Source organism: Muntiacus reevesi, chromosome 21, assembly GCF_963930625.1.
Source record: "Muntiacus reevesi chromosome 21, mMunRee1.1, whole genome shotgun sequence".
NCBI lineage: Eukaryota > Metazoa > Chordata > Mammalia > Artiodactyla > Cervidae > Muntiacus > Muntiacus reevesi.
In genome coordinates this window covers 3,505,769-3,522,213 of record NC_089269.1, presented here as the reverse complement: position 1 = coordinate 3,522,213, position 16,445 = coordinate 3,505,769, and the positions used below count along the sequence as shown (strand labels likewise).

The 16,445-nt window shown below is 41.8% G+C and overlaps 1 protein-coding gene across 1 annotated transcript in view; it reads right to left on the bottom strand.

The window, feature by feature from the left end:
* The window catches only part of MYH15 (myosin heavy chain 15), a 144,754-nt gene that overhangs the window by 53,801 nt on the left and 74,508 nt on the right, over positions 1-16,445 (bottom strand). The window contains exons 23-27 of the mRNA XM_065913562.1: positions 14,584-14,839; positions 6,932-7,174; positions 5,714-5,890; positions 3,884-4,029; positions 63-153 (exon numbers count right to left, since the gene is read on the bottom strand). Of these exons, the coding sequence (XP_065769634.1) occupies positions 63-153; positions 3,884-4,029; positions 5,714-5,890; positions 6,932-7,174; positions 14,584-14,839 (913 nt within the window). The remainder of the gene's footprint in view (positions 1-62; positions 154-3,883; positions 4,030-5,713; positions 5,891-6,931; positions 7,175-14,583; positions 14,840-16,445) is intronic.

Below are 16,445 nucleotides of genomic sequence, written 5' to 3'. Positions count from 1 at the left end.
AGCACCAGTCATCACCCAGGGATTGAACTACAGATGCACACAGGTATCTGATAAATGATCACCTGGGACTCTTTAACCATCTTCTGAAGCTGCGCCACCAGGCTTTTCTCATTCTCCAACCTTGAACTCATCTGATTCATTTCTAATTCCTTCCTGTTAGGGAAAGAGTTGTCAAATGAAATTGCTCAGAGTAATAACATTTTGTTTAAATAGTCTTCGAATTATTGTAATAATATATGAAGCCATTCATTGTAAAAATTCAACTATTACGTCCTCTTGGCGATTATACCCAACCTCCGTTCCTTCCCTAGAGGTAACCACCATAATCAACTTGATGTGGCTCCTTCTGGACATTTTTCTAAGTATTAACATATGTTTGTGCTTATGTATCAGTAGAAATGGTTTCATTTTCTTCACTGTGAATGGTATAACATTATATACATTCAGATTTATAACTGCACATGTTTCAATATTTGTTTGTTTGACTGTGCTGGATCTTAGTTGTGCACTAGGAATCTTTGTTGCAGGACAACTTCCCAGCTGTGGGTCACAGGCTCCAGAGCTCACAGGATCGGTAGCTGTGGTTCCGGGCTTGGTTGCTCTGTGGTATTTGGGTCTCAGCTCCCCAACGAGGGACTGAATCCACACCTCTTGCGTTGCAAGGCAGATTCTTAGCCACTGAACCACCTGGGAAGTCCCTGTACAACGTTTTTTACCCAATAACACACAGAGATTTTTCCACTTCGGCCTGCCTACACATAGATTTGTTGTTGTTTCCTCGCTAAGTCGTGTCTGACTCTTTTGCAACCCCAAAGACTACAGCTAGCCAGGCTCCTCCTCCGGAGGTTATTTCTCTATGTGGGCTTTCCTAGGCAAGCAAACTGGGGTAGGTTGCCATTTCCCTCTCCAGGGGGTCTTCCTGACTCAGGGATCAAACCCATGTCTCCTGCTTGGCAGTTAGATTCTTTACCACTGAAGCACCAGGGAAGCCCACACGTAGATTACTTCACTTAGAAATAAACTGCGAAATGCTAGTCTATGACGTAGATATTATGTGGTTCTCTTATCCATTTCCCTATTAATAAGCACTGAGTTTTCCCCCTAAATTTTACTTTTACAAATAATGCTATTCATACGCGTGCACCCTTGTGTACACACGAGTGCTTCTAGAGTGGATACTGAGCAGGGAACTTCTGCGTCAGTTATAGGTCTGAATCTAAAAACTTATAACTTTGGCCTCCAATAGCAGTGGGAGGTTATTCCTCTATATTCACATTTAATATTAGCACACTTCCCATGTGTCCTTGTTTTATTATGAATGTCCTTGTTTACGAGTGACGACAGCATGTTATCAACTATGAGGATTTTAAAATGGGCAATAAAACAAATGACCTGCTCACTTGTGTCCTTTGTCCATTTTTCTGTTAGGTTGTTCATCTAATTAGTGAATTACAGGTTCTCCTTTAATATTCTTGATATTTATTTTTTTATATCTGCTTCAGATTTGTTCCAATTTCATTTATGTTGACTTTTGCCACTAAATGTTTAAAATGTTGATGTATTAACGTCAAGTTTATCAACATAGTCCTTTTATGCCTCTGGATGGGGTTTGTCCAGACTCAGGAACTCTGGCCTGCCAATTTCCTAAGATTTACCACCCATATTGTCTTTTAATTGTGTTTTCTTTTTCTTAACTGAAGAACATTTGACATGAGATCTACCCTCTCAACAAATATTTAAGTGTGCAATACAATATGAACTATAGGCAGAACGTCACACAGATCTCTAGGACCCAGTCACTTTGCCTAATGAAAGCTTTATAACCACTGAACAGCAACTCTGCATTTCCCCTGCCTCCCAGACCCTGGCAGCCACCATTCTCCTCTCTGTTTCTAGGAGTCAGACTGCTTTTAGGTGCCTCCTATGTCCTTTGGACGGCAAGGAGATCCAACCAGTCCATCCTAAAGGAGATCAGTCCTAAGTGTTCACTGGAAGGACTGATGCTGAAACTGAAACTCCAATACTTTGGCCACCTCATGTGAAGAGCTGACTCATTGGAAAAGACCCTGATGCTGGGAAAGATTGAGGGCAGGAGGAGAAGGGGACAACAGAGGATGAGATGGCTGGATGGCATCACCAACTCGATGGACATGAGTTTGAGTAAACTCCGGGAGTTGGTGATGGACAGGGGGGCCTGACGTGCTGCGATTCATGGGGTCACAAAGAGTTGGACACGACTGAGTGACTGAACTAACCTGATAAATGGAATCATGCAGCATTTGTCCTTCTGTGGCTGACATTTAATTTAGCATAAAGTCCTTCAGGTTTATCCCTGTTGTCACATAGGGCAGGAATTCCTTTAAAAAGTGGCTGAATAATAATCCATTAAGTGTATACATCACATTTTCTTCATTCATTCATTCATTCAATGGGCATTTAGGCTGTTTCTACATCTTGGCTATTGTGAATAATGCTGCATCTCTAATGATTTTATAGCTTAATTTTTGCATCTAACTCTTTAATGCAACTGGATTTTGTGTGTGTGAATAGCATGAGGAAGAAATTTAACTTTTATCTCATAAGATGAATAGCTAATAATCTTGGCACTATTTATTTAGTATTCTATCCTTTCATCACCATTTTAAAATGCCACATTTTCATATATTAAGTTTTCAATATATACACAGGTCCATTTAAAGAAAAGGTTGTATAATAAATTCATAATTTCTTCAAAACACAGGTTTCTAAAATGCCAGAGCTCTTTGACCTGTGGCCTTCAAGGACATGGAGTGTCATTTCACTTTGCCAAACTGAAACACAATCTTCAAAATTAAACGCTGAAGGAACTCTATCATCATTTTGCCTTTCACTGTTCCACTACATTCATAGGGTTACTTATTTCATCTTTTCCAAACACCTGTCAAGTTCAGTAACTTATTGATAAGCTATTAATCAAGTCTACAAACACCTATCAAGTTGAGTAACTTATTGGTAGACTACTAATCCAGTCTGACCACAAGTGTGTATCATGGAAACTCGTGTACAGATGGGAAAACCAGAAGCTCATAGCTGGTCACTGATTCCGTTCTTCGCTGTGGGTGCCAACAACCAGCATGCACTCCACTTCAGACAGGCCTTATCTTACTCTCAGATTTCACTGTTTCCCTTTCTTATTTGATCTATTTCAAATAACTTGAAAATCCCTAGTGGTTAGAAGAAAGTCTAGCTAAACAGAGGGAGGCAAAAGGGACAAGGTAAGAAAATCTGTTTCACTGAATAATGAAATTCAACTGAGAGGGCCATCCTGCCCTGAGCTCCTTGGGAATCTGAGTGAACTGAAGGTCTACCCATTTTGATCGTGCTTTCAATTTTAAAGTTTAATACTTAAAAAGTAAATTACTAGACCGAAAACGTTGTATAAATGTCTAATGAAGTTACATCTGGCATATAAGTTTTGTTTTGTTTTTAAAAATGATCAGAGGGTATATGGGACTTCACATTAGACTTCATTTTTTATTTATTTTTTAACTTTAGGCCGTTGATCTCATGAGTAAAAGAAGCGAGCCACTTTTATTTTTTGACTTGTAACTTCAAATTCTAATTTGCATCTGCTATGTCTTACACCTTTCATTCACATCTGCTAGTCAAGACTTTTCAATTACTTTCTTGTAGGTTATTATATAGTTATAAAAAGAAGAGTAATCTCATAAAGTCTAGCAAAAAATAAAAAAACCCTCAGCTTCCTAGGCTTGCTATCCTTTTTATCCTCCCTTGCAGGTCTTGAGGTATCTGGCCCCAGGGTCACTGGGATAGGCACGGTGAGAGAACTGTCTCCTTCAATATAAGGCCTCCCAGCATCACAGTCCGCGGAACGGTGACTCACCTCCTCAGCTTCTCCGCCAGCTGCAGCTGCCTGCTCTCCAGGTCCTCCACGCACTCCTGGGTCAGCTTTAACGCGCCCTCCACTTTGCACTTTTCCTTCTCACAGGTCATTCTCGCTTTGCTCTCCTGCTCAAGGGCACCCTCAAGCTGACAAAAGGAGATGTTACTGAGCCCAATATATAGGTTAAGTTTATACTTTACAGACGTGTCCATTAACCACTCACCTTCTGGAAAAAGAGAAAAATATAAGCAGAGTCTATAAACGATGCCCAGTTATGTAGATGTTTTAAAATAAATGTTGCACACATCAATGGGGTTGCAGAAGAATCTAGAAGTCAGGGACAAAGGAAATCTATAGAGATTAAGGAATACGTGCTCTAGAATACAGAAAAAACAAATAATAAATGCCTAGTGAGACCCTGTCTGACAGCTTTCCAGTGATGGGAAGCTCACTTCTTCACATGGCACCTCATTTCATGGGTGGATAAGTCCATTTACTCAGGAGTGCTTCTTCGTAAGAAGCCAAAATAGTCTATGTAAATTCATCCCACAAATCTAGGCTCTGCTCCCTGGAGCAACACCAAGCAAAACTGTCTCCACGTGACCATTCATGAATATTAGGCAGCTGTCCTGAGCCTCTCAGCTCAGCGTCACTGACCATTTCAAATGCATCTCACACAACATAGTTTCCATACTCTCCCTCACCACCCTGGTACCCTCTCTGATCCACAGCCTTATGTCATCTTCTGGTACCTCCAGCAAGGTGACCAGAATACTACAGTTCTGTCCACATTAGTGTTGCCGACAATGATACTGAGGTCAGTTTAGCAGGAGGCAAAATAATAGTTACAATATGGCTATTTTTCATTGATATATTAACTTTGCCACAATAGAAGCTATTTCCTGTAAGCAGAGAAAGATATAAAATTCAAATAGGGGAGAAGGGAGAATTTCTGGAAGGTGTATGCAAAACCCAAAAATAAATGAACTCTAGGAGAGAACAAGTGTGTGAAAATACATGTGTGAGAGTGTGTGTCTGTGTAGTGTGCACACAACCAACAAATTTCCATATTGAGGCTTTGTAAGATATATATCCATGGAAGTAGGAAGAGAAGTGAGACAGCTAATAGGTCACAGAGGAAAATTGATAGAGAGGCATGAGGAAGAAGAAGCAGATAATAAAAAAAAAAAAAAAAAACTAACCACACTTGTCAGCAATTTTATAAAGGCTAAGCTTTGGGGACTAATAAAATAGTGAATGCATACACTTTTGTCTGCTGGGGAGGGGACAGGAGGAGTGATGAACCTACCCACTGAGACTGGTCTGAAACATCTTTACTTCACAGAGTTTTGGAAGCAGAACAGAAGCACCATCTCCAGAATCTTACAGGTATATCCCGATAGTGTTGGTAGAACACAGCTTGCGGCTTACATATCTTTCTTCTATAACAAACCTCAGCGCGCTGCTGGAGACAGGGGGCCTTTAAGCTATCCTTCAGTGCTAGCGTCAGATAGAGAACCAGTGCATTTGCGGGGCAAAACACCAGCTTCTGTGGGGAAGTCAGTCCTGTAGAGTGCTCCCGCCTCACGATTCATCTCAGGATTCTCCCACTGCCCAGGGTTGTTATGAAAGTTTCATTTAACAACAGACAGAACACATACTGGGGCCTCTCTTCCACTGTAGCAGTTCCCCTCTACTTCTAAATAATGAGGGAAATGAACCATGCTACTAAGTTTTCGTGAAGATGTCAAGATAAATTAGCTAAGTAGAAAGTGAGGGTTTCCGTAGATGTAGACAGGCAGCTAACTCGGCAGCCGTATCACCACTGACCTCGTGCACTCGCTGCTGCAGAGCCAGCGTGGCCTTGCTCAGGGCGTGGCGCTTCTCCTCCTCACTGTGCAGGTCCTCCAGGGTCTGCTGGTGGGTCTCCTGTGCGGCCCTGGCTGCCCGATGCAGTTTGCTCACATCCTCGTTGAGAGACTCCACCTCCTCAGTCAGGTTCTTGACCTGCCGGGAGAAGACAACGGCGCCATGAGAACCGACCGCTCCTGGAAGCAGGGGGCATAAACCTGAAGGGCCACCTCCTCTCTTTTCTAGGACCAAAAATCTCATGACATATCCACTGTCATAAGGAATCACATGTAGCCAAATTTCTGTTGGACGTTCTAAAACTCTAAAGTCACATTTTCTTTTACACACAGACACAAGTGATCTGTTATCTCTCGGAGTCAGGGAACGGGGTGTTCTGGTCAATCAAACCCTCTCAGCAAGGCTCCACAGACGGCCGGTCTTCAGTGTCATGCTATTGCTTAACGAGAACACCCCTAAAGGTGACTCAGCTTTCGCTGGAGTGTTCAGGGCACACGTTAACCTTGTTGTGTCTCAAGAGCCTGAGAAAGTGGCAGTTAGAGAAGAGGTCCAGCTGATAAAATAGGCAAAAATGGAAGCCATTTATATCAGGCCCATGTGCTTTTTATGAAAGGGACTGATGTACAAGAGTTGCTATTTAATCATCTGCCAAAATTACAGTATTATTCTGGAAGCTTTTTTCAATCAAACGTTTGATACAGATTCCTTAGCTAACTTCAGTCTATATAAAGATACACAAGTTGAAAACCTCAAAGAAAATGAAAAAAAGTTTTAGCTGGAATTAAAATGACACCTCAAGGTCAAACTCCAAATCAGCAACCAAGGTGGGTACTAAGACACATACCAAACCACCTTTCAGTAAGCTGCATCCTGCTCCCTCTCCTTTCGAAAAAGAATTCTTAGAGGCCCAGTGAAACCGTTTTACTCTTTCTATCAGATTTCAGATGCAATAAGATCAGAACGAATGAAAATATTTCACTTGGGAGATTAAGTGGGGTCCCATAAATTCAAGTTGGAAATTTGAATTAGGTCCTCATTCGATGCCAGTTCTGACTTCCAGGGCCATAAAATTGCAGACCACTATGTTCATTAATTTAAACAAAGCAAGCCTGGTTTCATAGCCTGATTGGGAGGTGGAATTCAGGCCTCTAGACCTTCCTGACATCATAGAAAAAGTACCTTGAGCTCTGTAGCACGCTTCTCCTTCTGTGACTTCGCCAATAGTGTTTCCAGGTCATCGATTTCTTTCTTCAACTCAGAACATTCATCTTCAAGTTTCTGCCCCTTGGCAGTCAGCCTGGAATTTATCTCCTCCTCTTCCTCCACCCGCGCAGACAGCGCCTTGACGCTGGCCTCCAGCTGGATCTTGGATTTAATCAGCGACTCGCACTGCCCTTCAACATCTGCCAGAGTCTCTCGCTCCTGCCATGATGAGGAGAAAATTGTTGCCAACAGCTGGAAGTAGTTTATCAGCCAGGAGAAATGCTGCTTAACACATAGCAAAGAGATAATTGCCTGCCCTCTGTCCAGCGCTTTCACCTGCCTTTCCTAAGCAGTTGAAATAATATTCCCAGCTCCCCAATCCTATTGTTGAGAAGTGGAGGAGTTGCTTGTGTTTGGAGGTGCTTTCGATCTTTCAGGCCATTCAGTAGATTAGATTACCTCTTCTAAAGCACTTAATAGAATCCTAGTGGCCTAAAGGAGCTAACATGCCTCCAAAAACCAGCAGTGTGCTGATTAAATCACGGCGACTGGAGGCATCCCTGTGGGCATATAGTCTGAGGGTGGCACCTGCTCAGAATACAGGCTTTGAGGAAAGCTCTGTCCCCTCAGACAATAGAATATTTATCATATTATTATAAGGGTCCCGATGCACTTGTTTAGTATATAAACATCTTCTAATAAACAGAGCTGGGCTGTATATTATTCATAGGTTGAATTTAGAATTCATGAGGTTCCTGGCACGTCACTAACTAGATTTCACTATTATTTCCAGCTAAAATCTTTTTCTCGATGGTTCTGCCAGCAGTAAATTCCACAAGTTATACACAAAGAGTGAAAAATCCTCCTTCCTTTTCTCTTTTCAAATGTACTGCCTCCAACCCTTGCTGAGTGGTCCACTGTTTCGGTGTTATGGACTAAGTCAAAAACGAAGGGGCTGAGTCCTTTTGCTACAAAAACACCTTTTGTCACTTTGAACTCCTTTCATTTGTCTCCATTTAGAGGCTAAATGAAACCTCTTTTCTGAGCAAGTTCTTAATTACTGTAGGTCTCGCTGAGACATAACTTCACTCATATCTCTATCTTCCATATCTAGACCTCATCCATCCTCTGCAACTTCGGTAACCTATTACCTAACTAGTTACTTGGCATAAATTGCTGCATCTACTTAGACCAAGAGCAGAAAAAAACAAAACTCCAGGCTACTGTTTTCTGGCTAACTCTCATCCTATCTGTCCAACACGTGGGGCTCAAGGAGGCACAGATGGGAGACGTATGGCATAGCGAATCTCCAACATCACTGAAGTCCAAGAGAAGGGCTAAGCTAAAAACAAAAATATGGAAGCAAAAGGATTCATGCAAATCAGAGAAGTTCCAACGCTTGAGCAACAAGGGGGCCATCTGATCTCAGTTCACCCCAGCTGACAAGCAGAACAGCTGTTTGCCCTCTTCCATTCAGCACGTGTATAGGACCTGTCACCATCACCAAATGAAGAGGACAATCCAATCGACCATCATCGATCCCTTCATCAAACATGACAGCGTGTCTGAAGCCAGCCAAGCAGCGGTGTGACGGCTTAACAGCAGGCACATCCTTGGCCCTGCAGGAGTCACTTTCTCACGTACTCACAGTGCTAATTGAGATGGGTTCTCTCAGTTTTGAATTAGTGAATGATCTTAAAAGAATCTTTGTTTCCTTGATTTGTACTGTATTGAGCTGTGTTTCTTAAAAATCAACAATGACAAAACATTTCATAGCCAATTCAGCTTTTTAAATTAATTATAATTTGAACCCATCTCAGCCTTCCTGGATTTGCCCTGGAATTGGCTTCATGTATTTCCTGTGCTCTTTGATCATATATCCCAGACTTTTACCCTCCGCTCCCTTCAAAAGCCAGATCCTTTTCTATCCCTACATCAGCCTAAGCAGCACTGGCCACTCTCTTTGTTGAGAGGAAGAATGATGAAAACTAGGAGGCTGGGTCTTACTCAAACCTGCCTTTCTCCTAAGCCAGACAAAATATGACATTACAAGCTGTGATTTTCACAGTATGGCTCTTAATGTAGGTTTGAGTGGGGTCCAGGAATTTGTAGTTCTAACAAGACTCCCAGGTGAGGCTGATAAACAATAAAGTTCTAGAACCACTGTTATGATAAATATGTATCAGAAGTGCGAGTCTGAGTGTAAATTCTCATATAAAATATGGCCTATTAAAACATCAATGGGTAGCACAGCCCCCAAAGAAAAGAATAGCCTGGAGGGTGGGATGTTTCGAGAGAACAGCATCGAAACATGTATATTATCAAGGGTGAAACAGATCACCAGCCCAGGTTGGATGCATGAGACAAGTGCTCAGAGCTGGTGCACTGGGAAGACCCAGAGGGATGGGATGGGGAGGGAGGTGGGATTGGGGATCGGGATGGGGAACACATGTAAATCATGGCTGATTCATGTCAGTGTATGGCAAAAACCACTGCAATATTGTAAAGTAATTAGCCTCCAACTAATAAAAATAAATGGAAAAAAAAAGAATAGCCTGGGTTAGTCAAAAATTACTAAATTTTCTCTGTTTTCAATAAGTGCAAACAGCAAGAAAAACTTCTATTTATATAGATGTATTTGAACCCAGTATTTTTTTAATTTAGTACTGTCCTAAGTGGGGTGGAGAATACAATAAAGATGGATAATTTCATACCTGCCTTTGGAATGTTAGGGATAATAGTGGTCTGGGTAGCTAGAGAAAGGGAATATTAATAAAAGGGAATGAATAATGGCACTTCAATTTGAGTCTGAATTTGGCAAGGAGGAGTTCATGATCTGAGCCACAGTCAGCTCCTGGTCTTGTTTTTGCTGACCCTATAGAGCTTCTCCCCCTTGGCTGAAAAGAATATAATCAATCTGACTTCAGTGTTGACCATCTGGTTATGTCCATGTGTAGAGTCTTCTCTTGTGTTGTTGGAGGAGGGTGTTTGCTATGGCCAGTGCATTCTCTTGGCAAAACTCTGTTAGCCTTTGCCCTGCCTCATTCTGTACTCCAAGGCCAAATTTGCCTGTTACTCCAGGTATTTCTTGACTTCCTCCTTCTGCATTCCAGGCCCCTATAATGAAGAAGACATCTTTTTTGGGTGTTAGTTCTAGAAGGTCTTGTAGGTCTTCATAGCACCATTCAACTTCAGCTTCTTCAGCATTACTGGTTGAGGTATAAACTTGGATTACTGTGATATTGAATGGTTTGCCTTGGAAATGAACAGAGATCATTCTGTCATTTATGAGATTGCATCCAAGTATTGTGTTTCATGGAGAAGGCAATGGCACCCCACTCCAGTACTCTTGCCTGGAAAATCCCATGGACAGAGGAGCCTGGTGGGCTGCAGTCCATGGGGTCACTAAGAGCCAGACATGACTGAGCAACTTCACTTTCACTTTTCACTTTCATGCATTGGAGAAGGAAATGGCAACCCACTCCAGTGTTCTTGCCTGGAGAATCCCAGGGACGGGGGAGGCTGGTGGGCTGCCATCTATGGGGTCGCACAGAGTCAGACACGACAGAAGTGACTTAGCAGCAGCAGCATTGTATTTCAGACTTCTCTGTTGAATATGATGGCTACTCCACTTCTTCTAAGGGATTCTTGCCCACAGTAGTAGATATAATGGTCATCTAAAGTTAAATTCACCCATTCCAGTCATTTTAGTTTGCTGATTCCTAGAATGTCGATGTTCACTCTTGCCATCTCCTATTTGACCACTTGCAATTTGCTCTGCCTCATGGACTTAACATTCCAGGTCACTATGCAATATTGCTCTTTACAGCATCAGACTTTACTTCCACCACCAGTCACATCCACAACTGGGTGGTGTTTCTGCTTTGGCTCCATCTCTTCTTTCTTTCTGGAGTTATTTCTCCACTGATCTCCAGTAGCATATTGGGCACCTACCAACCTGGGGAGTTCATCTTTCAGTGTCCTCTTTTTGCCTTTTCATACTGTTCATGGTGTTCTCAAGGCAGGAATACTGAAGTGGTTTGCCATTCCCTTCTACAGGGGACCACGTTCTGTCAGACCTCTCCACCATGACCCACCCCTCTTGGGTGGCCCTACACGGCATGGCTCATAGTTCCACTGAGTTAGACAAGGCTAGTCCATGTGATCAGATTGGTTAGTTTTCTGTGATTGTGGCTTTCAGTCTGTCTGCCCTCTGATGGAGAAGGATAAGAAACTTATGAAAGCTTCCTGATGGGAGAGGTTGACTGAGGGGGAAACTGGGTCATGTTCTGATGCCATGCTCAGTAAATCTTTAATCCAATTTTCTGTTGAAGGGCAGGGCTGTGTTCCCTCCCTGTTATTTGACTTGAGGCCAAACTATGGTGGAGGTGATGAAGATAATGTCACCTCCTTCAGAAGGCCCCATGCAGGCACTGCTACACTCAGTGCCCCAACCCTGCAGCCAGCCACCGCCAACCCACGCCTCTGCCAGAGACGCCTGGACACTGGCGGGCAAGTCTGGGTCAGCCTCTTGTGGGGTCTCTGCTCCTTTCTCCCGGGTCCTGGTGCACAAGGCTCTGCTTGTGCCCCCAAGAGTCTGTTTCCCAGGCCTGTGTAGGGTCTGGCGGCTCTATGGGGGGTTAACGGCGACCTCCTCCAAGAGGGCCTGTGCCACACCCAGGTCTGCTGCACCCAGAGCCCCTGCCCTGCAGCCGGCCACTGCTGACCCGGACCTCAGGAGACGCTCAAACACAGTGCTGTCTCAGACTTAAATTCAGAGTTAAGTTGAAAACAGTAGGGAAAACCATTAGACCATTCTGGTATGACCTAAATCAAATCCCTTATGAGAATACAGTGGAAGTGACAAATAGATTCAAAGGTTTATATCTGATAGACAGAGTGCCTAAAGAGCTATGGACAGAGGTTTGTGACATTTTACAGGAGGCAGTGATCAAGACCATCCCCAAGAAAAAGAAATGGAAAAAGGCGAAAAGGTTTTCTGAGGAGGCCTTACAAATAGCTGTGAAAAGAAGAGAAGGGAAAGGCAAAGGAGAAAAGGAAAGATACACCCATTTGAATACAGAGTTCCAGAGAATAGCAAGGAGAGATAAGAAAGCCTTCCTCAAGGATCAATGCAAAGAAATAGAGGAAAACAATAGAATGGGAAAGACTAGAGAAAGTTAGAGATACCAAGGGAACATTTTCATGCACAGATGGGCTCAATAAAGGACAGAAATGATAGGAACCTAACAGAAGCAGAAGATACTAAGAAGAGGTGGTAAAAATACACAAAAGAACTGTACAAAAAAGATCTTCACAACCCAGATAATCACGATGGTGTGATCACTTACCTAGAGCCAGACATCCTGGAATGCGAAGTCAAATGGGCCTTAGGAAGCATCACTAGAAACAAAGCTAGTGGAGGTGATGGAGTTCCAGCAGAGCTATTTCAGATCCTAAAAGATGATGCTGTGAAAGTGCTGCACTCAATACGCCAGCAAATTTGGAAAACTCAGCAGTGACCACAGGATTGGAAAAGGTCAGTTTTCATTCCAATCCCAAAGAAAGGCAATGCCAAAGGATGTTCAAACTACCACACAATTGCACTCATCTCATATGCTAGCAAAGTAATCCTCAAAATTGTCCAAGCCAGGCTTCAATAGTATGTGCACCATGAACTTCCAGATGTTCAAGCTGCACTTAGAAAAGGTAGAAGAACCAGAGATCAAATTGCCAACATCTGCTGAATCATCAAAAAAGCAAGAGAGTTCCAGAAAAACCATCTAATTTTGCATTATTGACTAAACCAAGCATTTGACTGTATGGATCACAACAAACTGTGGAAAATTCTTAAAGAGACAGGAATACCAGACCACCTGACCTGCCTCCTGAGAAATCTGTATGCAGGTCAAGAAGCAACAGTTAAAACTAGACATGGAACAACAGATTTGTTCCAAATCAGGAAAGGAGTATGTCAAGGCTGTATATCATCACCCTGCTTATTTAACTTATATGCAGAGTATATCATGTGAAATGCCCAGCTGGATGAAGCACAAGCTGGAATCAAGATTGCCAGGAGAAATATCAATAACCTCAGATATACAGATGACACCATCCTTTTGGCAGAAAGTGAGGAAGAACTAAAGAGATTCTTGATGAAAGTGAAAGAGGAAAGTGAAAAAGTTGGCTTAAAACTCAACATTCAGAAAACTAAAATCATGGCATCCGGTCCTATCACTTCATGGGAAATAGATGGGGAAACAGTGGAAACAGTGGCTGACTTTATTTTTCGGGCTCCAAAATCACTGCAGATGGTGACTATAGCCATGAAGTTAAAAGATGCTTCTCCTTGGAAGAAAAGCTATGACCAACCTAGACAGTATATTAGAAAGCAGAGACATTACTTTGCCAACAAAGGTGCATCTAGTCAAAGCTATGGTTTTTCCAGTAGTCATGTATGAAAGTTAAGAGTTGGACTATAAAGAAAGCTGAGTGCTGAAGAATTGATGCTTTTGAACTGTGGTGTTGGAAAAGACTCTTGAGAGTCCCTTGGACTGCAAGGAGATTCAACCAGTCCATCCTAAAGGCGATCAGTCCTGGGTGTTCACTGGAGGGACTGATGCTGAAGCTGAAACTCCAATACTTTGGCCACCTGATGCGAAGAACTGACTCATTTGAAAAAACCCTGATGCTGGGAAAGAGTGAGGGTAGGAGGAGAAGGGGACGGCAGGGGATGAGATGGCTGGATGGCATCACCGACTCAATGGACATGAGTCTGAGTAAACTCCAGGAGTTGATGATGGACAGGGAAGCCCGGTGTGCTGCAGTCCATGGGGTCGCAAACAGTCAGATGCGACTGAGCGACAGTACTGAACTGAACTGAATGGCACTTCAGCATCAGATTGGAGAAGGAGACTCCGATGCCAAGGCCGAGTTCAGATATTCTTTGATCTGAAGTTTGTTCATCACGGAAGCAACACGATATTTGTTCAAGACAGAGGTTCTTAATCCTGATGGTATCAGAATCCACCATACTGATAATTTGGACCCACACAGGGCCTGTTTAACCCAAATATCTGACATTCAAGTCTAGGCATCTTTCTTTTAATTGCTAACGTTTCACAAATGAGTTTGAGGCGAAGTCAAGGTTGAGTACTGCTGTTTTAAGAACTCAAGTCATTGTAATGTTGATTTGGACTGAGGAAGGGCAAATAGGGAGATCAAAATCAGGAAAACCAGTTGGGGCATACTGCAATAACCCTGAAGATCTCAGTAAAGCTTTTCTCAAGACCTACTAAAGTCTTTCCTTCTGATTTGCTAATGGGTTTTCTGCTACCTACAGAATTTAAATTAAGATCAAGAGCTTTCTGGCTCCCAAGATAGATTTATATGTTTACACAAGTAACATCTATCTAATAAAATCCATCCCCTTTTCAAAGGCATCTTGCCAATGAAATCACTTCACTATAAAACAGGGTGTCTCGTTAACTGTTTCCATTGTCTGTGTTGGATGAAATCCTATAGTACTAGAAAACCATGTGTCTCTTTTTTTTCAAGCCAACACTGCCTGCAAAACAAGGGAATCTAATTAGAAACTTGATTTGAAGAAGAAATGGTGGGCCACTCACAGCCTGCAGCTGAAGAAGCAGGTCATTCTTTTCCTGGAGGAGGGAGACTTGCTTTGATTTCAGCTCCTCCCTCTGAGATTCTGACTTCTCCAAGGCTTTTTGCAGCTGCACATACTCTTCCTTCAGTCCAGCTCCCTCCTTTCCCATTCCAGCAGATCTGACAAGAGGCTTGATCTCAAAGAAGAGCCTCATCCAAGGCCAGCTCTTCACAGCCATGAAAGCTCTTATGTTCCACTGGATCAAAAGAAGTGCATCCCTAAATCGAGAGTTTGGGGAAAAAAAGAAAAGCAAGTTAACCTAGACTATAAAAGAGTTATTTTTCAAATTAAGATCCTTAATAAGCACATCTTTTAAGGAGTCATTATAAACTCTCATTAGTCTTCAAAGCACTTCCACATCCAAGCTCTCATTTGATTCTAGCGAAAACTCTTTGAGGGGCTTTTGGGGCTAACAATGTTGTAGACTAGGTGTCCTGAAAAATGCTTCCACTACAAACATTCTATAATGAGAGGTGATCCTTAAAGAGGGTAAGAAGTATAAAGGGAGCTTAAAAAAAATAGGAGCAAAAAGTGAATGCTTGTGCAGTCTGACCGTCCTCATGGAAGGGGGAAGCCAGGCTTGGTATTGTAGAATTTGTATTTTTATACCCTTGTGGATAAAGAGGCAGGCTGAGATTTTCAAAAAACTTCACTCTTAATGAAAAGGAGGATTTTAAAATTCACCCACTGGCACAGAGAGAAGTCAAAGAGAAGTACATCTGATCTGGTCTGGGCTCAGGGTGAAAAAAAAATTTTTTATACTAGGAATTTTTTTTGAAAACTATGAGCCAGCACCACTCGAGTGTTTGAAGTTTAAATTATACTATCTTATTAGTGCAGAAATACACAAGAAATTAGCATAATCATTTTTTAAACTGGTAATAAATACCCTTTGGGTCCTTGGGGAAAAAATGCAAAAGTGAACTGAAGAAAATATCCTAAAATCAAGCACTAGAGATTTTCTTAAAGTCCCCTTGAAGATTAGCTTACAATTCAAAATTACAAAACACATAGAGAAAAAAATTCAACCATAGGTGAGGGTGGGCACCCAGAATAAAAAATTTAATTAAATCCCCAAGAATTTCAATAATGGAACCATCTAGTGGAGACCATAGAGTAATTACTAAAAGTTCTTAAAGACATAAAAGAAAGAATTGGAAAAAAAAAAAAAAAAAAGAAAGAAAGGAATGAGCCACTATGAAAAAAAAGGCAGACAGATTTGAAAGAGGACCACATAAAATGTCTAGCACTGAAAAGTATAGTCAGTGAAATAAAATACTCAATGGAAGAATTAAGCGGTTGATTAAACACACTGGGAAAAAATTATGAATTAAAATAAACCCAAGCAAGTGGAAGGAAGGATAGACTAAAGCTGAGATCAGAAACTAATAAACTAGAAAACAAACAAACAAAAAATTTTAAGTCTTTACATAAACAATTTAAATGCTTTAAAGTATTTAAATTTTTAACTAAAGAAAAATTTTAATTTTCTTCCCTTGTGGCTTAGCTGGTAAAAAATATGCCTGCAATCTGGGACACCTCGGTTCAATCCCTGTGTTGGGAAGATCCTCTGGAGAAGGGAAAGTCTACCCACTCAAGTATTCTGGCCTGGAGAATTCTATGGACTGTATAGTCCATGGGGTCACAAAGAGTCGGACACGACTGAGGGACTTTCACTTAAATTTAAATAATATAATTAAATAAACATCAGACATGAATAATCAAGAAAAAGAAAGAGCATAAATAGTATTAGGAATGGTAATACCTAAGAATCCTAAGAATATAATAATCTATGATTATGTTCTAGAAACATAATTGTAGTTA